Source organism: Centruroides sculpturatus, unplaced genomic scaffold (assembly GCF_000671375.1).
Source record: "Centruroides sculpturatus isolate CEXI.00-Female unplaced genomic scaffold, Cexi_2.0 scaffold754, whole genome shotgun sequence".
NCBI lineage: Eukaryota > Metazoa > Arthropoda > Arachnida > Scorpiones > Buthidae > Centruroides > Centruroides sculpturatus.
This window is the reverse complement of record NW_019384868.1, coordinates 262940-288718: the sequence shown is the minus strand read 5'-3', so window position 1 is coordinate 288718 and position 25779 is coordinate 262940. Positions and strand designations below refer to the sequence as shown.

At 27.7% G+C, this 25779-nt stretch overlaps 1 protein-coding gene across 1 annotated transcript in view; it reads right to left on the bottom strand.

The window, feature by feature from the left end:
* Nucleotides 1-25779, bottom strand: part of LOC111630799 (epidermal growth factor receptor substrate 15-like 1) — a 127229-nt gene that overhangs the window by 2784 nt on the left and 98666 nt on the right. The window contains exons 26-28 of the mRNA XM_023374958.1: nt 25668-25728; nt 21994-22058; nt 2554-3018 (exon numbers count right to left, since the gene is read on the bottom strand). Coding sequence (XP_023230726.1) covers nt 2554-3018; nt 21994-22058; nt 25668-25728 — 591 coding nt within the window. The remainder of the gene's footprint in view (nt 1-2553; nt 3019-21993; nt 22059-25667; nt 25729-25779) is intronic.

The following is a 25779-nucleotide window of genomic DNA, read 5'->3' as shown; positions in this document are numbered from 1 at the left end:
AAATAAAAATCAAATTTAAGTCATTTTATTCGACTTTACGTCTGTCCGCCACAAATATTGAAGTCGTAATATCACTAGAAAAACGTTTAAAGCACATAAAAACATATTAAAATATATACGAGTATGTTCTGTATTTACAGTACATGCATTCGTAAATTTAGAATACTTTTTTCTGTACTATATTAAAAACTAAAATTTATTTGTTTGTAAGCTTAAAATAGATCCTTATTAACCATATATTATTAAAAATGCATTAATAAATAAAATACAGAACTGGGAATGGTAATTTATGGTTTAGCCTAGTGACAAGTAGATTCGGAGACAAGTAAATTCGACTTACGTCGTTCTCCTGGAACCAATTACCGACGTAAGGCGAGGTATACCTGTATAATGAATGTTAGAAAATTGAAAATAAAGCTATTAGCTATAAGTTTTAAATAAAAGTTATAGCATGCATACATGGTACAAATCATGCAAGGATTGCTAAGCTTGCTTTTGGCTGCAAAAAAAATTGTTTGCTTAATTAAGACTGTTGCATTATATATGGATTTACAAATGATATATGATGTTACTTTATAACTGAAACTATTTCATTGTATAAATTACTTTTGAAATAATTCAATTACTTAAATAACTATTTAATGCATTCTATTTAAAAATTAGGAAAGAAACTAGCTTTTTGTGCTCAAATGTCTTTCGTTAGTTAATAATAAATAAGTAAATTACAATAATGAAACTCACAGTTAAGTTTGATTATGGCTATATTTTTTGGCTGTCATGCACAGGCCATAATTAAGTACACTTTTTTTGTTACATCTCTCATGGGTATATACAGAAAAAATCTCTCCAATGCAGACCAGAAATTACTTAATGTTACAAAACATTGTCTTAGGAAAATGGAAAAAAGCAATAATTAAGAACAAAGATTTTAGTTTTTTTTTACATTCACGTTCAGAAGAGTGAATGTTGTAATAGACTTTGCCGCGGCAAAATTCTTTTACCGGATCCAAGAGCTTGGAGTTTTAAACAGAGAACACACAAATTATAGCCTCGATAACTCTTACTTAAAACATTGGTCTGTTATTGCTAAATCTACTGACAGACAGCATTAGCATGATAGTCAATCATGCATTAAACATTCATCTATGACATTCATTTCTATTCATCTTTTTCTGACTTTAACACATCAATTAATATATTTGAATTCTGAAAGATATGTTTTGGGCATTTATATTTTACAAAATAATTTAATGATAGTTTTATTTTCTATTTTCTACTTTAGAGAATAACAAATTACTATATATAAATTGGAAATTTTTCCTTTTGATCCAACAAAAAAAATTTTTTGAATATTCTCATTTAATTTTTGTTTACATTTATATTTATACAGAGAAATTAGCTAGCTATAAAATTAAAGTATACATTAGTTATTGAAATTTTGTTTTCTTAAGGGCCCTTTTCATTTTGTAATTAGAAATTTGATAGAGAATTCTCTCTTATTTTAATTTTGATGCTTTCCTTCATTTTAACATACACAAACTACCATTTTATGACAACGTTTAACAGACTCTCACATGCTTGGATGCATGTTAAATTAACACATAAGCATGCTAATTTGTGCATGTTTATATTTGATTGTATTAGTGTAATAAGTCAATATTCATGAGATTTTTCTTTCTGACTGGCAGCTGACACACATTTAAATTTTAAGATTTATTGGCGATAAATTAAGTTGTCCAAGGATCTGCACTAGACACCATATATGTGATTGTAAAACGTTTATTTAAAATGATAGAATGTTATTGTAAATACACGTGATATTTGAACATCATTCATTATTGACAAATTGTAATTGAATAGAAATGTATAAAACAATTCATTCTATTAATAATAATCATCTTCGTCTTTGAAAAATAAAAGTTACTGAATTGGAAAGGAGACGCTTTTCCTACATACAAATGAACTATTACATTAAAATTCATACAAAATTTTTTTTGCCACTAGAATTAACTGAAAATTATAAAATCAGGTTAATGAAAGCATTTTCATTTTAAAAGAAATAAGCTAATTTGAAGGCAAATTGGTTTGAAAGAAATCATAATTTGAACATATTTAATCCGAGTGATTATTTTCATGCATACAGCTTGCCAGAAAAGAAAAAAAAATCCATTTCACAAAGTTAAAAATATATATTTGGTTTTGAAGATGTTTTTATATAAGTAATAATTGCTAAAAAATTATTTGGAGGTTCTTCAGTAACATCATAGTCATTAACTGTAAAGAATGCAAACACAAAATTTCAAGTTAGCCATTTCAACATGCTCTACAACAAGATGATTTACATAAAAGATTTAGTTGATAACAATTCTATACAATAAATTTTTATTGTTATTTTCATTCTTAAGAATGAAGTTTGCAACAGTCTCAGAAAACACAATTCCTAAATGAAATAGAATGCTTTGTAAATTAATTATGAGTATATGCATCATTGAGATTTCCAATCTTATATAAATCTTCACCATGTTGAACAAGGTCAGTTGAAGATTAGTTTACCTTCTCAAAGTCTGCAAAGTTGGCAAAAGATTCGGTGGCACTAGTCCCGTCGGAGCTGGCAAATGGATCCTGTTCCGACTTGAGGCCAAAAGGATCAAAGGGATCTTGCACGCCTGACTGAATTGCAGAGGTGTTCGATTCTCCCAAAGAACTAAATGGATCCTGAAAAGATGCTGATTCCTGAGAAGCTTGAACAGACTTATTTCCCAAACCAAATGTAGAAAGAGCTGTAGTGGAAGTTGTATTCATAAAAGGATCATGAGAGGGTGGGGGAGGAGGTGCGGGAGCCGCTCTTGTGGGCCCCGTCTTCACATTTCCTGATGCGTGCTTTGGAGGTGCGGGCCTGGGAGGAGGGGCCTTGCCCTTCTTGGGAGGAAGTGCGGGAGTCGGGCTTTCAGGGCGAGGCGGAGCAACAGGAGCGGGGCTAAACGGATCTGCACCAAAGGGATCTGCACCATCTGTCAACTAAAATTAAAGGGAGAAAATCCGAGTAAAAATTAATGTTAGACAACTGCAAAGTGCAATGTTAAACATGCAACCATTGTATTTACCCACCATTTACACAGACTTTAATATTTTTAATAGAAACATTAAGTACTTTACTTAATGACCAAAAATTTTTTTATCTGTTAATAGTAATAAACTAATTTCACATTTACACAAATATTGCCTGCATATTTTGTATTTAGGAAATTTATGTTACATGAATTATTCAAGAATATCATTATTGAAAATAAATCTATTATTGTATTTTATCATAATTTACTCAATGAACAATAAGAGTACATTTATGAATTTAAAGTAAAACAAATCACTTTCAGTTTTATGCTTCAATTTTGAAAAATATATGTATAAGATAGCCAAAAGGACAGTTAACAAAGATTATTTCAAGAACAGTTAAAAGTGGTTTGGAACTGCTGTATATTGTTATTCATGATTCAGTCATTTTATTACATGCACAAACAATTTTTAAGAATGGTTAAAACCAATTAGAGACTGGTTTTAACCATTAATTTTTGGTCATTCTTAAAAATAATTTTGGTTAACTGAAATACTCCTCAAACCTCTTAACCAGAGTGTAGAGAGAAACCTTATATTCACCGGTGTGTAGAGAGATTGTATTGGTTAACTGACTTTTGGACAATTATGTATTAGCAATCTAATAATTCTATTTCAATATCAGGAAAAATTACAATTTTAAAATACAAACAGATGTGCACTAAGACTGAATTTATATTAAATTAATAATTCTAAGGTTCAGTATTATTTTATGACTAGAAGATAACTGAGAATTGCATAACCAGAGTAAAAAAAATAGTATTCTACCAGAATTATCAGTAGTAATTTTTATGACATCTTTAAATTAACATATACACGAAACCTTTGATTTACACAGTAGATTGGCATCGTGTAAATCAAAAAAGGATACAAGTGCCTAACTTGCAAAAAAATGTATGAACTTAATAGCTCATTCTGTATCTTCTTCACTTGTTGAGGGAAGATAAATCTTATTCTTCTTCCATACACAAAAATTTTCATTATTGCTGTTAACTTCCTTAATTTCAATTTTCTTTTGAATTCTGACATTGTCAAAAATGTTTTACTAATTTTACTCAATTCCTTACAAATTTTTCTGAATTGATAACTGAAATTTCCTTTTCTTGCATACATAAAAAATAATTATTTAATTAAAAAGCCAAGAAATGAAGAAAAATACCATAAAAGTCATTACAAAACACAATTAATTCTTTTACTTTATACAGGTAAAAACTTTTCTAACCTGAATTGAGGAAATTTATTTTAATATAAACACCCAGAACAGATGATAAATTTATTTAAACTAAAATCTACTATTTAAAATAAAATTTTGTTGCATTGTTCTGATTTGAACTGTTTATGAGTTTGTAAAATCTCACTCACAAGCAATTCCAAATATTGTGCAAAGTAATTGTTGTGTATGCAATACTTTCTAATTTTATTAATATAAATTTTTCTCTAGGTATCATAATTATATAATTTGTAAGAGAGTATTTTGTAACAACTGCATAATAATTTGACAAAACTTCACATATTGCTGTCTCTTTTGATAAACTTTCCTATTAAATTAATTTATTTTTCTATTTTACTCACAAAATAATGAAAACTAATTGTGATACTACATTTATTAATGATTATGATTTAAAATTTCATTTCCAGTAAACTTTCTTAAAAAATTCTGAGTATATAATAAACAATAATTCAAACAAGTCAAATTGAAATTATTTATGAAGGAAGATTGAAAAATTACTGATGCCTCCTGAAACATATACGGGGCATTGGATAAAACATAAATTGGTATTAAGAACTAATGAGCAATTTTATTTCAAAATCTTGAAAAACAGTTATTTATCTGTACAGTGGGTGATCAGTTAATGAACAGTTCAGACAGCAAACAAATTGGATAATGAACACTTTCGTGAAAGATTTTTTGTTTGGATAACGAACACTTCACAGAACAAACACACACACAAAAAAAAGACATAAAATAATGAATACCAATTGGTTTTCCCTTGTCTCCAGGTAACAATTTGGAACCTTTCGGAGCAGAGATATTATTCCTCCAAACTTTGAAACTTTCCATTGTAATTCCAGCTTGTTGTTTATTCTGACAATTTTTTATAGTCTTTGCGAGATTGTTGGGCACTTGTTAAGTTTGGAGTCGGTTTTTATTTTCTAAAGGTGAGAGTTTAAACTGTCCTATTAGATATTTGTTAATGGTTTAACACCAAAATTTCGAATTTTGTTTGGGCTTCACATTTACATAATTCTTTTGTGCACTAGTTGATTTCTGTTCTCTGAATTTTTGTGAGTGCTTTTCTGAACTTTTTATTTCAAAAAGAAATTGATAATGATATGGAACTTATAAAGAGTAGAGTGTCAAGAACTGTGCTCACCAAGCAAGAGATAACAGCCAAGGTAGAGAGTGGGCAGATGTCTGATGTTGCTAGGCATTATGTCTATGGTAGGCACAATATTAGCTAAGAAAGATATAATCAAGACTCAAGCAGTTAAAGGAGGAATGAAAATCAATCTGAGAAACAAAGATGCATCATCCATGAAAAAATGGAAGAGATTGCTTTTAGTTTGTTATTACATGTAAATAAACATAGTAAAAAAGTATATAAATTTTTATTTATTTATTAGGATCTCCAGAACAAATTAATGAAATTCCCACAAAAATCTATGGTAAATCGATAATTGGTTAACAAACAATTTGTATAGTGAACAAAGTCTTGGAACAGATTACGTTCGTTAACCAATTACCCACTGTACTTTATTTCTCATGCATCTTAGGGATTATATATTTTCTGTTTTAACTGTTCTCAAGATTAAGGAAGGACAGACAGTCACTAGTGGGAATTTATAGTTTTCATTCTTTTGAACAAATGTACAGTAGTTTTTTCAACAAATACCATACAACAAATACAACAAATACCATACAACACGAGGTATTTGTTACGCATTATAGGAAATCGCATTATCGAAACCTGCATTATCACATGATTTATGAAAGTTTAAACTTTGACCTATAAGTTGAAAAAAAATGTATACCCCTGATTGGCAAAATTTGAGGATGTTGCTAACTTTATTTGCACATTGTACAGGACTCTACTGTATACTTTATTAACACTGGTGTTCCTCATATCTGGATTTGTAATATTGTTACTCGAGGGCAAGTGCTATGCTCATCTTACATATTTTCATGTTCTTAATGATTTGTCTTCAGAAATTTTACTTAGATCAGGATGTTTTGTTATGAATAATATGTATTTTAACGTTTCCCTTACTTTACTTCAGTTAAATACATTAGAAATAACTGTTATTTCTGATTCCAGTATCTTGAAGAGGATACTCAGGAAGGAAGGTAGATGAGAGTTTGGCCACAAAACTACCAAGAACCTGAGTTACAAGTGTTTTAATAAGAAAAATGAGTGTCATGCTCACCCTTCAGCAACAGTGGACTAAGCAAAGAGGCATGGTGTAGCTCAATCAAAATGTAACAACTGTATTTTATAATGATAAATCCCAACTGACGATCTTAAAATCAGAAATTTGAAAGAATGTAATATGAAAACACAAGATGGTGAATGATGACAACAAAAGTGAATGAAAGGACACTTGCAGAAATAAATTAAGTGATCCAAACATATACATTCAAAACATGAAAGAATTATACTAATATGAAAATGAAATAACTTACAAAATTTTTCAATAGCTAAAAGCATTTTTAAAATGCACATTCATTAAATGTTGTTAAGATCTTTGAAACATTACTGAAGTAGATTAACTTGATTTATTTAAAACAACATAATGAATGCTAAACATTTTGCAACACTATGTACATTATACAAAAAAATGATCAAATAATAAAACTATTATTTGATCATTTTTTTGTATAATTAAATTACAACAGAATGGAATTTTAAAGATTCAAATAAAATATTTATCATCTTTTTACTAATTTATTTAAGTTTTATAAAAAAAAATCAATCTCATTTTGCTTGCATTTTTTAAAACGTGAAATCTAACCTAAAGTAAATAATATAAAAATTACTATTAACAATTCACTCAACTGTTCTAATCTAGAACAGCATCAAAAATTATGAAAAAAATTTAAATCTACATAATAAATTTTTCTGTATTTAATCTTGGAAATTGTTTTGTTATACATATATTTTAATTATTTTTACTTCTTCATTACAAAGAATAAAGACTATTTGTACAGTAGACTCTTGATAAACTTCCTCAACTCAAATTTTATTTTTGTCTTAACTCCCATAAACTCGATGCAGTCTATTTCTGTAAGTCAAAGTAGTTTTAAGATAAAATTTTTCCAATTTGAAATTTAACTGCCCAAAATTAGACATGAAATATGGTTTCATGTCTACTTTTATGAGCTTTCTTTTGCATTTTCAATATGGGGATTATCATTACAAACTTGAAGATTGGTATTGTAAAAAATTACACCTCTGATTGCACTATATTAAATTTTAATAATCTTATTCTTAAACACAATTGACCAATCAAATCTTAGTGCTTTAAAATCATTATTTTTTAAATTTTTAAGTTTTGAAAATTTAAAAATTAACAATTTCAATATATAATGAATACATCTGCAATTTGGCAACTTACTGAGTTATTTGCTACTAATAAAATTTTTGAGTTTACCTATATGTATCTCAGACTTTTAAAGGAATTTCTAGAAATTATATCATTCATAAAACTATATGCTTTTGAGTTGAGGTAATTATAGTCAACCATATCAAAAACATTATTGAGCAAAAAGCAATTAATTGATGACGACAAACTCGTGTAACAGACTTTTCTTACTAAGTCTTAACATTTTATTAATTTATGCATATACTTATCTAAAAAAATAATAAAATATAATGTATTTAAGTCTAAGATAAACGACTTTCAACAACTTAACACTGCGTTGAATAATAACAATCCACGAAAAACTTTTTTACGAGTGTTATGTCACTAGTGTTAGGTCGAAAGTACTTGTGGAATTTACTAGTGACATAACACTCGTAAAAAGGTTTTTCGTGGATTGTTGTATTTAAGTCTAATAATATTGTTTGTATTGTGGTATTTACAATCTCATTAATATAATAGAAGTTTCTGTAACTCGAAAGTTTTCTCCGTCCCTTCCACGTCATGTTATCAAGAGTTACTGTATAATGAAATAGAAGTGTAAAATAAAATAAATAATTTTTTTTCACAATAATAAGTAATATCTAATGATGAAAGTAAATAAAACATCACCCATAATATTACAGTGTGTAAAAGCAACAAACAGAAGCAATTTTTTCTAAACTATTTAGACTTCTTCAGTAAGAATTTAAGACATAATAAAGAATACACTCCAGTAAAACACAGTTTAAATTTCCAAATTTTCGAACTTACTCTATTATTCCAAGAAATTTCTTCTATTTAACACTGCAGATCACCTTTTATTAGTTTATATCAGGGCTGTGGAGTCACGTAAAAATCTACCAACTTCAACTCCGACTCTTCCTTACCATTTGACTCCGACTCTGACCAGGGGCGGACTTGTTACTGAAAGAGACCTGGAAATTCTGATGTCATCACGTGACCTCAGAATAAAAGATTCAATAAATAGAGTTCTAATAAAGATAGAACGTCTTTTAGCTTTGGAATATAGTTTTTATTCCAAAGCTAAAGACTTCTCTAAGTAATAGGCCTATATAAATATGTATTTGATAATTTTTACTTTTCCAGCTGTTATATATAACAGAGGAAAAGTGTAGCACTCAGTCAAAAAATGACTCCTCCCAAATTTTTATATTTTTGGACTCGGGACACCTTGAAATTTTGAGATATGCAAAAGATTCGAGGTTTTTTTTTATATGTGTGGATGTTAGACTGTATGTGGGGGGGCATGATTTTGTTCATCCTGTTTGAAGCCTAATAATTTCTGTGGCAAGAGTGGTCAGAATCAGAGTCAGATGGTTTAACACAGGAGTAGGTTATTAAGCGTCAAAGTGGTTGAACTAAACATGTCCCCATACACATTCTAACATCTTAACGGGTTTTACTGTACTATTATAAAATGGCAAAAAAGCTTACTTTGAGGGTAGAGAAGAGTTTTATTTTATTTTATTTTTTAATTTTGAATGCTAATAACAAGTAAAATATTCATTAAGAGATATGACACATGACCCCTTTTATGTCTTCACCCTGTCAACCTTTAATTAAGAACCAAAATTTAATAGTATTAATGCCCCTTTATATGCAAGCTACAGTGCCACATTTCGTTTCTTAAACTTTACCCATTCTGAGATATTGTTTAATATCTCAGAACAGAAAATAAAGAAATTAAACAAATTAGACACCAACACACACACTTGCACAAATTTTTCCCCTTTATTGACTTTTTTGAGGGGTTCGAGAGGTCTCCAAACATGTAGATTTGCAAAAAAAAAAAAAAAAATTTGGAGGGTCAAATTTGACACGATTCTAATACTTTTCCATTTTATATATATAACAAGTTGGTAAGTAAAAAGGAGTCAGAGTCGGCAGATTTTTTGACGACTCCGACTCTAGCTAAAACACCAAAACTGCACGACTCTGACTCCAACTCCACAGCCTTGGTTTATAGCAATACATATATATATATATATAGCTTATAGTGTCAGATATATCTATAATTTTACTTCAATAATGATAAAAGAGTAATAATAATTACATCAAATTCATCCTTCAGTCATTGGTTATGTACTTTTGCATTTCTTAAAAACAGTTTATATTCTTTGATATATTATTCAATGTTTATGAGACACATCAATATAATTCATACACAATATGTTGGCAATATTTGCAGAAATACAATACTGAAATAAAATGCAGTAACTTTTTTGAAAATATAAATTTCAAAGTAATAATGATTATCTAAAACATTTAATCAAATGATCAGTGTTTGCAATTGAGTAAATACAATATTAGCATGCAATTTTAATTAATAAATTTCATAACGCTAAATTAAATTTAATAAATTAGTGTTAAAAAAATTATTAAATTAGCAATAAAATGTAGCAAAACTTTTAATTACACATCACAATATTAATCATTCCAGCAGTAATTATACTCAACATATACATTCATAATAAACATATATAAATTTAAAATAATTTGACTTTTTTTAAATGAATAAAATTATTAATTGTTAGTGTAACAAATAATTTAATATATTAAATTTAAGTAATTAAATCTGTAAAACTGTGAAAACATTCAAGCTTTCTTTAAGTACTCAACTAATATCACCACCATACCATTTTCAGTCAGGATATCAAGGATTCTTGCACAATTTAATGCCACCATCAGGAATTATTTATAGGAATAGCAACAAAAAAATAATTTTATAACTTAAATAAAATTTTTTTTAATATATTTAAATTTAATAATTCAGTTTGTATACATGGTGCTTCATTCTTTTCACATTTAACAATATATAAATAGCAAATGTTATTAACCAAATATTCTTTTCATGTAACACTATCATGTATTTATTGCTAGTGGATATTGTATATATGAAGTACAGGTAACCCCCGTATAACACGGTAGTTACGTTCCAAAAAACTGCCATGTTATACGAAACAAAGAACTAGTACAAAAAGGAAGGTTAGGTTTAATAAATATCTTTATTAAAAATTTATTAAGTGATACATATTAATATAAATTAAACAATGTTTTCTTTGTCATCACTAAAAGCACTATTAACCGAGAGCATTTTCTTTTTGGCAAGTTATTCTTATCCTCTGAGCATTTTTCTGCATTATCTTCAGATCCATGCTTTACCTTTTGCAAAAAGTATGTAATTTTAGATTGCTTGCTTCTAGTTAAAAGATCTTTATAAATTTCCTTATATGGTGCTAAGCACTTATGAAGAATAAAGCAAGTATGGAATAAGGGAAAAACATCTGGCAACATTGAAACAAGTTTCGAGAAGGACCATGTGTATCGACAGAAGCCGAGAAAAGAAAATTTACATACTTAAGTACTAATAGTTCACGAAAATAATAATTTTCGTGAACTATTAGTATGTAATTATTACTTAAGTATGTAAATTTATTATTACTTAAGTATGTAAAAATTTATTACATTTCATGTTATTATATGACGGTTTTACCCAATTCTCGAACCGCATCAGAGTGAATCCGTGCTATAACAGTACCGTGTTATATGGGGATGGTACCAATTCTTGAACCGTGTTAGAGTGAATTTGTGCTATGGAAGTACCCTGTTATACGGGGGTTACCTGTATTGTGAAATTTTGATTTGCTAAAAAAGAACTCAAGTTCTAGCATAGAAATAAGCATTGTTTACCAAAAGAAGAATAAAACAAACCATCTGACAAGAATGAGAAATCTGGACATTCTGAAATGTCTCAGGATTGAGTAAATAGTTTTCAATTCAATTATAAAAATTTGTTGTGTTTAAAAAGTTAATTATTTGATATATTTTTTTATATTGTTATTTGATACTAAACATTCTTTTCTGACAGCTATAAAAATCACAACTATACTGTCTTTTATTTTCTATTTTAACATAACTCATTTTCATTTATTTTTTTTTTACTTATTGATTATTATTTGATTAATGTTATTGATGCATTCTTTCTTTATATCAGGTCATTCTGTAAATAATGTCTGATTTTAGGTTAACAACAAGTAAAACAGCAAAACTGTATTTGGGACAAGACTATGTCTCAGAGACTCACTACTAAGCAGAATCACTTTGACGCTCAAGGCGGGTCTCATTCTCATTCTCCAATCTTATTTGGTATTGCTGCTTTTGGGCACTCCCAAATTTACAAAATTAGATTACAAATTTTATTTAACATAGAAGAAACTGTGTGTTCAGTCCTAAGGTAAGAGTTCATTTCTTAGAATGACTGTGGGTGGTATTCTCCCCACCTGACTTTGGTGGGGTGAGATGCCTGTTTTTCCTGTTGGTAAAAGAGGGTCGCCATTTTGTATTTTATTTTGACTCAGTTCTCGGTCCCCTGACTATCTACAAGTCTGGATTTTTTTGTGCACAAATGATTTGGGCACCTAATACTCTGTGCCAAATATCAACTCTCAATAGGTACTCCTTCATACCTCTAAGCTGTAACATAAACCAGCAGTATAATTTTATAAACAAGACATAGGCTTGTCAAAAAAGAAAAAGGTTAGAGAAATTTCAAATCTTACTTAATCAACAATATATAATAGTTTCCATTATTATCAGTAACTTCTTGCCAGGGATTTACAAATTTATTTTATTTCTATAAAATTCCTTTGATTTGGAAGGAAAAAACAAAGAGAGGATAGTTCTAATGTTTTCATGTGTTTAAAGCTCTTTTTCATGACTCTGCAGACTTCTGAAAAAGGTGATAATCCAAAGAAGCGATATTTGGTAAATAAGAAAAATGTAGAATTTTTTTCCAACCAAGCCCTTTATTCTTTGAAGCAGGTAACAAGATTGTTGTCATGAAAGACAACACTTTTATAATTGATCAAAGCAAGTCTTTCTTTCAGTGAAACATTCAAATGCTTTAATAGCTGACAATAAAACTGATGTTAAGATTTTGCTGATGACAGTAGCTCAAATATTTAACAAGACTTGTCTGGAGTGTAAGTTCATTCTTGACTATTATTTAGCTGATTCTCTTGGATTGAACCAATGTCTTTGATGCTTAATATTTTTATTAAAAAATCTCATTGTAAGGAACCAAGTCCGAACGTTATTTTTATTTACTTTTATTTTGCTTATTATTCTATTTTTGTTTGGGGCTTATGTTTTGTTAGGACGAAGGTTTCCTCACCATTCACCTTAGTAACTTAAAAATAGAAGAAAAACCAACTCACCGACGAAAGAAAAGCACCGTAGAAAAACTCACGCACACTTGCGCTTCCCGAGCGGAAAAAAGTAAGTCCGCACCGAGAAAAGGGGGGAGACCCCACAAGCACGAATTAGGGACTCGCTAAACCTTAAAGAATAAAAAACGTCCCGAAAATTGTGAAAAAGAATAATGTAAAAGGTTAGAGAGTATTGTCGGAAAATAACCTACCAGACAAACGAAAAAAGTTTATTGTTAGCGTTAAGTATGTAAATGAGGAGAGTGATCTCATTCAGAATTGTGATGTCACCTCACACTATAAATCCTGAGTCTCAAGTGAAGATGAACGAGGTGAATTCCTGATAGCGACGAGCTTTGGTGAGCTTCGTAGCAGTGATTGAGAGAGGTGTCCGATAGGATCAAATAGTTCCAAGGCGATTTTGAAGTTATTCGATTTATGGATCGACGATTATAGAAAGTCTTGAGAGTTTGAGGAAATAGGTTCCTAGTATATTGAGGTGACGATTAGGACCTTTAATTTATAAGAAATATTGTTTATAAGTTAAGTCTTTGATTTTTGTCGAATTCCAAAGGGGAATAGAATTAAGTTAGAAATAGATTGATTTGAGTTTGTCGGGTTGATTCTTGTTGAATTTCATTGAATAAATTATTGTTTGATTTTTACTAAATACTGTATATAGTTTATTACTAGAAGTTTAATTAAATATTCGATTTTGTTATTGACAAACTTTGTCATTATTTAATTCAGTGCACACTTAAAGTCCAGGCCTGGCACACTAACGCGAATCCGCGTAAAGTACCCGTTAGGGAACGGCTATTTCCAGCACGCAGTAGTGTCGATAATCATTGGAAAAGTCGGAAAAATAATATAGTACTTTACATCATTTCTCATCTCTGGTCACTAATCTGTTTAAAAATGGTAAGCAATGTTCAAGAGTGTGCAATAAAGTACAGATGACTACTCTTACTTTTAAGATGGTTTCTGGCAAATCACTAATTACCCATTTTCCAGGTTTTGAGACTTTTTCCAGCTGTTTCAGATGACAGTAACAGATGAATATGTTGAATTAAATTTTTCTGCAAGTTTTTCAACTGTTACACTAAATGCAGTGCACCATTCAAACTGCAATCACCTGATCTGAAATTTTTAACCATATAAAAATCATCTATCATTTATAAATTCATAACCATAAATATCTTGAATGTTTCTTCTTGATTTTTCTGCATTATTTCCTCTTAAATTCATAAAGCATTATGTGCTTAAGATGCTCTTCATTATCATCCATCTTTATGAATGTTTATCAATTACTAATCCTAGAAACTTGTATTAATTTATTTTGTCTATATGATCCCATATTTATACATGCACTCACTCATATGAAGATTAGACATTTACACTATCTATGAAAAAATAAATACATGATAAAAATTTTTGCATACAATTTTGTAGCATACTTATCTGTATAGCTTCCTACTTAACTTCTACTAAGACCAAAGTCTTTTTTTTTTCATTTTTAATGGACTATCTATATAAAGTCTTACATCCATTTTCTTGAACATTTATTTCAATATACAAACATCACAAACCCAATGTATTTGTAATAAGCTAAACAACCACTGGATTACATCAGGCTACTGTAATCCTGTAATCTAGTGGTTGTTTGGCTTATTTATTTCAATTTTATAAAATCTTGACTTTTTTACAGGATAGTGAGATTAAAATCCAATAGAGAAAGTTAAGGGTTTATCTAAAAACATCAACATTTGTTTAATCACATTTACAAATTCAAAGCTTACAAACTTTAAGATGACAGTAACAGATGAATAAACTAGAGAGATTATTTATTATAAAAAGAAGCAAAGAAGGTTTTACACGACAGAGAGAAAAGTTAGAGTATTTCAACATTTCTTTAGTATATAGCCACTGCCATCAAATTCTTTATACAGTTCAAAATTCCTCACTTTTATGCATATGGTTTTGTAAACACATCAATAATTACTATTACTTATGTACTTGTATAAATAAAAGAGAATATTCCATTCAACTTCCAAAATAAAGTTTATGAATCACGTGCTTTAATTTCAGTTTTCCAAATTCATTTTCAATTTCTGATTTACTTGTTTAATCCCAGGATTAAAAATTCATTGGATCCAAGATTTTTGCAGAAAATAGCAGAAAAGTGAATCAGAAAATACTGATAGTTCAAATTGCAAAAAATTTGAACCGTCAGTATTTTCTGTGTTTCACTTTTCTGCTATTGTTTTTTGTCATCAGTATCAGTTCTTGATTCTGTTTCAATAGAAGGAAAATAGTTAAATAAGTAATTATTTTTAGTTAAATTCTTGCACTTATCCATAGTATTATCATCTTACACTCTTCCATAGTATTATCATCTTACACTCTTCTTTGACTTTTACCTTTCATTCTTCTTTGGACTTTGGATCTGTAATTTTCTCATATTTACATATTTTTAAATTGCTGAAAGCCTTTTACACAATAATTCTGACATCAGACAGATTCATATTTTGAATATGTTATCTTGTATACAAATCTATCAATGTTATATGTATACTCTTCCATGAATTTTACTCTGTTTGTCAGACTTGTATCAGCCAGATAGCCATATGAAAACTATCAGCCTACCAGTGCAGGATCCAAATTTAAATCTGTTCCTGATCCACAAATCATTCAATAATCAATCAATCATTATCAGATCTGTCTTTTCTTAAAGTTAACAAATTTAAGTTTGATTCTTATTCTTGCTAAATGATTTGTTTTGTTCTCTGGATTAGAATAGTTTACTTTCCAGAAAACTCAATCAAGGTATAAGTTTTTTTGAATTGTAATTTAAAAAATTAAAATATAAAATTACTAAAACAATTTCATTAATTATTTGCATTCAGCAATTAATAATAAGAATTGATTTGGCCTAATCAAGAATGTCCTGTATTTAAAATCTATGAAATTATTGTCCACGTGTAATGTTTCCATTCATTTTAATTATATTCTGAATCATATAAATAAATATAATAATGATTTGACAACAACTTATATTTTATACTTTTATATCTGTATTTTTATGTTTATTCCATCAGAATAAACATAAAATTCCATCATATATTTCTAATTAATGATTAGTTACTATTTTATTGATGAATAAAATATATTATTTTAATGGCTTTAATCTGGAATTACAAATTAGAATATATCGAATTATAATAAATTTTCTGAAATATCTATATAAATTTACATTTACATTTATATTATTGTATTTCTTCAATTCTAAAATGCACTTTTTTACCCATTTTTATTTATCTGAAGTAGAGATGTGTTTTAGAAATGATGGCATCTTACATTTGTGGTCTAAAACAACAATCAGCATTTGTCACAAATAGACCATATGGTGCATTATAAACCAATAACAGACATTTTTAGCTATATTACTGAATAATCACATCAGTTCAGTTGAGTTTTGTTGATAATGAGCACTTAACTTAAATTTCTTTTTAATATCTTCAAGACAATATTTTAATGTAACATTTTATGAATAGTTATTATAACTTATATGCAATATGTATAGCATGGAAATAAAGCTCTCTAACATTACATACTTTAAGGCATTTCTATTGTTTTTATAATTGTTACTTAACAAAACTTTAATAAAATCTATTATTTTAAAAAGTTGTGCTTCCATAAAAAAAATCTTAAAATTTAATTTTGAAGTCATGATTATCTTACATCTTAGAATCTTAAGTACATCTTAGAATTGAGGAAATATGATATCAAATAATTACAAAATAAACCTTACTCCAAACAAATTTATATTTGCTATCATTTTCAACCTTAATTTAAAGGTCATCATCACAGGTTAGAGAAATATAAATTTGTTTGCTAAAGTGAACGTTTATTGTGTAATTATTTAATTTAGTCCCAGTTTGTGTAAATGAGAGAGTATTATCATTATTATTTCATAATATACTGTTAAAAATCTTATTTTTGAATAGATAAGTATTTCTGTTTTGTCAACTTATTTCTTATAATTTAGATTCTAATCAAGATAAAGTGATTTCTCTGTTTTAAGTTGTATTTTTTTTTCTTTAGATAATAAGAAAAAAATACAACTTAAAACAGTTTAAAACTTAAGTTTTACAAACTATGATATATATTTTGAGAATTGATTGTTTATTGATAAATTAATTAAGGTTGTTATAAAAGGAAACATTTTACCACTATCAATTGCATGTATAAGATGTAATTTTGACATGCAAATGAATAAAAAGTGATAAATCTAAAAATAATCTATATATTTTAAAGAAAAAAAATTTATTATTTGTCCAAAAGAAAGTATAAATTAATAAATACTATGAATGGATAAACTTACTGAAAATATTTAAACTTTATATTATCTAATACCTTCATATCTGTTGTTTTGAGATATTTAATATTTGACAGGAAAAGAAAATATCAGCAATATGCTTTACTATTCTTTTGATAATACTTATAAAAGGCATAAATCCATCATTTCCCTACTTTGATGTGCAGATCAGATATATCAATAATATGTATCATGCAGCTTGGGTATATTAGCAGAATTTTTTAAATTTTATTTTCTAAAATAACAGTAATTATTATTCTTTATATTTCAAAATCTATATATTGGTTTTTATGAAGTTTTATTCTAATTTCTTTCATCCAAACAGTTTTTCCTATAGAAAAACAACAGAATCATTTTTTGATTATATATTCAACAAGATAAAAAAAAACTATTAAACCAGCCCCTACTGACTAACATATGTTCTTAATTTTATATATCATTCCCTGATTATGCCAAAGTAAATCTGAAGAGAACATGAGAGGGGAGAGAATTCTTCTGTCATAAAACAATATCATGCTACAATGTAATCAAAAATATTGTCCCTCAGAAAGATACAAAGATGCACATTCATTTTCACTTATTTTCTGAAGTTCTTAATCAATAACTTTCCAAAACTGATATATATTAATTTAAACACTTACAAGACACCTATACCAGCATGCCTCAAATTTCAAATTCAGTTTAAAATTATTTTAAACTGAATTTTTAATGTGTTCATAAAATCTTGTTTAGTTTTAATTTGTCCATTTTGTTCTGCATTATATATAGCTTAAGATGCCTGTTATATATATATATATACAAGTGAGAACATTAGTAAAAATGAGTAATTTCAGGTATGCTGGTATAAATGTCCTGTATGTGTAGAAGTTCCTAATTTTCATAACTGCATGCTCCAGCTTTTTTATTTTGCAAAACGAAAAGAAAAAAAAATCTATATGGTTTTTACACAAATTTAGCAGATACACACAAAAAGAAAATTTTCATTATTTTGATAAAACTGAATAAACTTACTAAAAGCAAATCTGAAGAAATTGAATGACTATACAGTTGCAATTCAGATTAAATTTTATGCATCATTATATATTATTTATAAGACAGCAATAATGTTTTTTTTCTTTTAGAAATGAAAAATTAAAAAACCTCAAAACTAATTATAGACTAAATAAACTCAAAATGATCAATGAATAAAAAAAGTGAAATTGAAAAACAACTAACATGATATTATAATCAATAAACATATGCAATCATAAGCATAAAATTTATCACTAACATATTGTGAATACATTATATACATGAATGTCAAAAGGCAATGAATGCATTGAGAGTCAGATTTTTAAAAAATTGAAAAGATAATTCTGTAATTGACTATCTATAAAATGTTCAGACATAACATCAATAATCTAATTTTAAAAATAACAATATACTCCTACTGGATTAATTGCAATTGATTTAATAACAACCAACATTTACACTGAATCTAACCTGATATATAAAAACAGAAAATACAAAATAAATGATTAGCTAACATAATTACAATGCAATATCACATTTTTTGTTTCAAAGCTTTCATTTTATAATTATTGCATTACTGTTAGCTACAATTACAATAAAATCATAAAAATGCATGTGCAATATTTCCTTTCCTAGATGAAATTAATTTCTTCAAAAACTATGTTATACCTTACAAAATCACATCTACTTAATTAGTAAATGAAAACCAATTATCTATTTTATAGTTAGTTGTTCATGCACAGGATCCACCTACTGAGAACAGAATGTCAATTTTTAATTTGAATATTAGATGCTTTTATCTATTACTGTAAAAATTTAGATTGATTAAGTTTTTTCTTATACAAGTTCAACAGATTTTAAAAAATGATAGTTAACGTTAATATTACACTGTATTGTTTTCAATTTTCTACTTAATTTTATACTCTATACAGAATAAAAAACAAAGCTAGGTGTGTGGCTGTCAAGAAAGGGTATGCATTGCAGTAAAATGTACCAAACAATGATGTGAATTATCATTAAACTTTTCATGTAGTGTTTGTCATAAACATTATTTTGTCCATAGTCCACCAATTCTTTTCATTTTCTTTTTTGTAGCAGAAAAAAAAATGTCATGAAGATTTTATGCTAAGTAATTTGTATGTACTATACACATAAGTGAGAACTCAGGCTAGTGTAAATTTGACAAATTTAGTCTTATTTATCTTTTGTTCAAGTTATTTCATTTCACAAATAGAGTATAGAAACTTCATAACATTTTCCCACTGACAATACTTCCTCCGTGGGTGACATAGTTTCCAATAAAAAAACTACTCATCAAGGAAAATGAAAAAAATCATGAATTGGAGCAACTGCCAACTTTACCAAATATGGGCATTAGAGTGGCAGGGAGAAGACATTGAATAAAAACAAGAGGAAAGATGATGAGACAGAATTTGCCTGCCTAATTTTTGTCTGTTAACCACCTCTCTGTCCTCAAAGCTGCTCTTTCTGAACTCTTGTCAAATTTTTCCACCAGACTTTCACCGCTTCCCTTGACGAACAAGTACCTGAACTTTACTCCCAAATCAAGAATTATCCGGACCAAGCCTTCTCTCCTTGAGAAGTCAACAATTGTCAACACTAACCATCCAGGTATTTATCAACTTGCATAAGAAATTGTAAACTCTCTCTCTCTCTCTCTCTCTCTGTTCAGTATGCTTTTAGGATTAGACTCTCCCACTAATTCTATTCCCTTTGTAAATTTTTATAAACTAGAAAAATAAATGTTTGTTGTTTAATGGTTAAATGCATAGTGGAATGCATAACTTCTGGGCTTACCTGCCTCTAAAATTTCCCTCCTTCATCTCTTACTCCGCACAAGCAGCCACATATGTAGGACTTTTAGAAAGTCCTACATATGTGGCCGCTTGTGCGGTTCAAAAGTTCCTGTGAGCCAAAAAATCACAGGTGGTGTCAGATCTGACCCAAGGGGGCACTGCCATCCTGTTCACATGTATTAGAAAAATACAGATACAGATGAACCCATCTATCTCAAACACATTTATCTTGAAAATTTTTCCCCCTGCATTTTCAGCATAAATTCAATATAATTTCCATGTTTATGTCAAATAATTTCCTTCCAAAACCTCTATATCTCAAATTATAGACTGAAGTGTCAATTACAATTTCAAAGCTTGGCAACTGCATTTGATAGCATAAATTGCAGCTGAGAAATATCTCTTGTAATACAGTATACACAGTTACAAATAATGTTGCTTTTCTCCAATTGGCTAAGAGTTTGGCTTGTTATTGGTTGAGAGAAAATCAAGAGTCAGAAACTACTGACAACTATTTCTGTTAAGATATGTCAAAAATGTTTTATTTATGCCTAATATAGATATGTACTATACTTGTTATTGTATTAATACAATACCATACCTCCAATCTCACCCATTATTGTTCATTGTGTAGAAACCACTATATCTCAAAACATGTCTATCTTGGATTATTATTTTTTTTCTTATTCCTATGAGAATCAAGATAGACAGATTCAACTGTATAAAGACTAGATTGCAATATTCTTATTTTAATTAGTTGAAAGGTGTCTAGAAAAGCCAAATTTAAATAGATGTATTTAATTTTGTAAATTCTGTTTAAATGTTCAATGTTAAATTTAATCTGTTTCCTTCTTGTTCAGTGTTGTAAAATTATATATTCAATTTAAGTTAAAGTTTATGTCTCAAAAAGAACATTATAAAGTAGAAGAACTAAGGTAAAAAGTAATAACTTTGATAATCAGTTCTGCCAGGTTAGTCTGCTATATAAAAACAAAAATAGTTTGGCATGAATCAGCTGATTTCATGATGGAAGCACTTGCAAGTAATGTGGCTTTGTTCATAATTATATAAAAAGTATAATAATACATAAAATATTATCAGTATTTTATAAAAGAATGTAGAATCTGTATAATCAGCTAGTCATGTAAATTTTCTCAATCTGATTTCCTTATTTGTGAAAGTTAATTTTTTGACTTGTTTTAAGTTTTTTGTCTTATTCTTCTTTAAGCTTCCGTTCTTGCTTAAATATTTAGGATTTGTCTTACACCAATAATAAGTCTTTTAAATTGTAGTGTTATTAGCTATTTTTTAAACAAAAAAATAACACAATTTCATTATATTTCAAGATGTATTTTGGAGAGACATCAAAAGGGGAGTGAACCAATGTCTCTCCTGAAATACTATGAAATCATAGAATTATTTTTTTTAGTAAAATAATTAATAATACAATTTAAAAACCTTATTATTGGTATACAATAAGTCCTAAATATTTAAGCAAGAAGATGAGCATAAAGAGAAGTTAATTTTGTTTAGGAACATATTATATCCAATTAAATTACATTTGTACAATAAAGTTAATGATACAGATATTATATTTATTCTATTTTAAGTATTCTTTGTTTGTTCTATATTTATGTTTTCTTAAATATAAAATACATGTTTATATTTATCTGATTATTGCCTATGAAATGAGTAAATTAAAACTTTGTGCTCTTTTATTATTGGAATCTTATATATACACTTAAGATAGTAATATGTAAACTTATACATTACTATCTTAAATACATATTATTTTTCATGAATAATATATGTAATAAATATTGCAAACCTTTTGTGAATTTGTTACTTTGGAATCAGATGAATCTCCAAATGGATCAAATGGATCTTTGGTACCTGTTAAATTACAAAAAATTTGTTATAGCAATTCTACTCATAAAAATATTCTGATTATAGAAAAGTATCAATTAAACATAAAAATTTATCAGAAAATTCTAAGAATTGATTTATTGAAATCAAAGAAAAATTTTTTAAATTGTGGAAATAAAAATGAAATTATATTAGCACTTTTGTTCATTTAGAATTTCTGTAATAACTAATAAACAAAAAAAATTATCATTTCCCATAATATTTATTTTTGTATTGGCAAACTACATTTATATAAATCAAATTCATTTCATTTTAGAAAGCTATTACATTGATTTAAGTCAAATCTTTTCAGAAAAATAACATAAAAAAGAAATGACACCTAAGAAGATAAAAAAAAAAAAAATATTTTGAGAGAGTGACAAATCAAAGAAGTGATAGTTAAAAATGATTATGAATGACTCAGACTCACTTATATTATTATTTCATTATTAAAATCATCTCTAAACTTACAGTTAATAATGATTATTGTTTCATCATAATGAGAAGTATTTTTAATAATTTTAACATTAAATATGAACAGTTTATAAAAATAAAATTTATAAAAACACATCTGTGTTAAGATTAAGTGTAAATAGGTTATGAAAATTAAATTTAAATACACTAAACCCATTTGTTATACCATCTCTCACTGTTTCTCCAAACAAGTTTAAAAGTAAATGAAAAGCATATTAAAAAAAAACAATGTCACAAGCAGTTGACCACTGGATTAAACAGAAAACAGGCCAACACTAATATTGGAAAAACTTTGTATTTTTTTTATTTAAAAAAACACCATGTTGGCTAATATCATTTAATTTTATGTTATGCCTCCTATAACCATTTTTTACTAAAGACCAAGACTACAAAATCAACTTTTTTATAAACCTTTAATGCTATGCATTTCAGATATTACACATCCCTCTTCAAGACAAGTCAAATACTTTTAGAAATCACTAATATTATGCTTATAGCCTAGAATTTGAGTTTAATGTTGGCCTGTCAGCCTAAGCATTGTCATGTGTATCACCGATTTGCATATGACATGCATAGAGCTGCCATATTGATATGGTAGCTCCTTGCACAATAATGTGTTCCTAATGTTCTTAGATTTCCTCATTTTTACGGTAACCTACCTACCAATGCCATCACACACAAGTCTATGCAAACCATCAACAATTCAGATGATAATACTAGAAATGTCTGGCTATATTCCCAATTGTATATAATTTATATTTATTTTGTACCTGTTCCTTCCAAGTCTACCATATGTTACTCTATATATTAACTGTTACCTGCAGCTTTGCCCATGCGGATTTTGCAATTTGATAGAAATAATCCTCCCTCAAAAAATCATCCCAGTGACTCATCATGTAAGTCACTATTTCTGCATGTACTTCTTTGGCCAACACTTGAGTGTCATATAAAACAAAGATTATTGCTCTAAAGAGGCAAGCTCCATCATGTATAATTGGAACGATGGTGTGGGGTATCATAACACCATTTATATTCATTATTTCAACAACCATTGTAATTATTTAATTTTTAACAGTGTTATATAACACATACCCCTTATTGCTGAGAATCACTTTACTGCTTAAAAGGAACTTTTTCAATCTGATCATTTTTCTGAAGAAAAAAATCACATCTAAAATAGTACAGTAGAAGCTGTTCTTCAGGTTAATCCTTAATTTTCTCCCTCACACTTTGGGAAATTTTTGATAAAAAAAAAAAAAAAAACATGAGCGTATTCAAATGCAACATTGTGTCAAAGTTTCAGAGCAATTGATGAAGAACTTTCAGAGATTTAAGATTTTGTACAAACGAACATTTACATTTTTATTCATATAGATTGCAAAAATTAATAAACTATATCACAAGAAAACTCCTTTATTTTAAATCCTTTGTAAAAATCCTGTGCACAAGCCTGATAGTTGATGTTTCAGATTACCTTTTTTTGATAAAGGCATAAACTAAACAGCAAAGTTTATCATTCACCACAACAAAAAAGAATTTTATTTCTATTCATATTACAATCAGAGCTCAGAAGTCAGAACACAAAAGCTTTTGACTTCTCAATTTATGGTACATCTGAATCCAACTCCTTTATTTATGTATCAATATAGGAACTAAATAAAAACATACTAATTATATACTTTTTATATTCATTGAAAACATGCAACATGCAAGGCATCACTGTAATATAATCATCAGACCACTATTTAGAACCATAATCTTTTAAAATTTGAGTCTAAAAGCTATGACAATTTTTATTTTATTTATTAAAAAATTATAAACATCTAGTAACCTTAAAGCTTAAAGAAAAGCCAAAACTTAAGAAAAAAACAACAAGGGTATATTTATGTTAAAACACCATGTAATAGGATATGACAAAAAGAAACTATAAAAGAAAATCAAGAACATCTTTCTCTACCAGTTCTCATCCTTTTTAATTAAGGTTAAAATATTGTTTGAATATAAAATATATGCTGAAAAAATAGTTTAATCATATTATTATCTGAGATGATAAATTTTAACATGCATTATTTATATTAAAATTTAAATTTATTAGAAGTTGAAGTCAGTAAAAATGGACAAACTTTCAGCTTTGACTCCAGTAACTGAAGGTTTGCTTTTGACTCCAACTACACAGCCTTACAATTCATATATTTTGCTTCTCTTTGACACATTCATTTTGCACATAACTGAAATTGTTTAGGGCATACAACACATTTGTTAAAATAACAACAAAGAGCTTGTTCCATTACCTTATGTTTCTTGTTCAGTATCTGCATATGCTGTTTTTACTGTGCTATAATCAAAAACAAAGACAATCACTTGTTATCTTGTGATAAGAATCCACAGTGATATTATAGTTAAAGGATTTTATGGTGAAAAATATGGAAATTACAATGTTTTTCTCATTTTAATAGGGCATCATAATCAACCAAAAATGATGCCATAATTGACCTGTTTGACATGCCTGATCAATTATTAAAGTTTGTATATATATTTTTAAATTAAAGTTTTCATATGTATTTTTATAACATTAAAGTTCTAGATAATTTAAAACACGTAATTATTATAACCATTAGCAACTTCATTAATTCATTTATTTTAAAACAAAATATTTTTTAAATAAATAAAAACTAAGAATACTTTTTCAATGGCAGTAATTTATGTAATGCTAATTTTAAAAGATACCTGAACAATATAATGAAGAATATTTTATATTTTTAATTCTGAAATAAATGCTTATAAAAAAACAGCTGACTTATTGAAATGGATCCATCAATGAATCATGAGATATAAAACAGTCTTCAAGCCTTGTCCATCATGGACAGCTCTGACTCAGTGTTTCAGTTAGTATGAGAGAAAGATATGCTAACTCTCATTAGCCGAAAAATTATGGAAATCTAAATTAAATTTAAACCAAATATCTTAAAATAACAAACTAATAAATTATTGTATGGTTATCTAACCATCCTTTTTCTAATTTTAAATTTTTTAGATCAGTGAAGTGTAGATCCTTGTTGTTATAAATAATTTAGTTTAAAATATAAACTTCAAGATTTTGAATTAATAAAAATAAATACTTACTATTAACTCCAGAACCTATAGAAAAATTACTGAATGGATCAGATCCTTTAAATGGATCATCCTAACAAAATAAAGTTATTATTATTATTAATAGCCTAGAATTTGAGTTTAA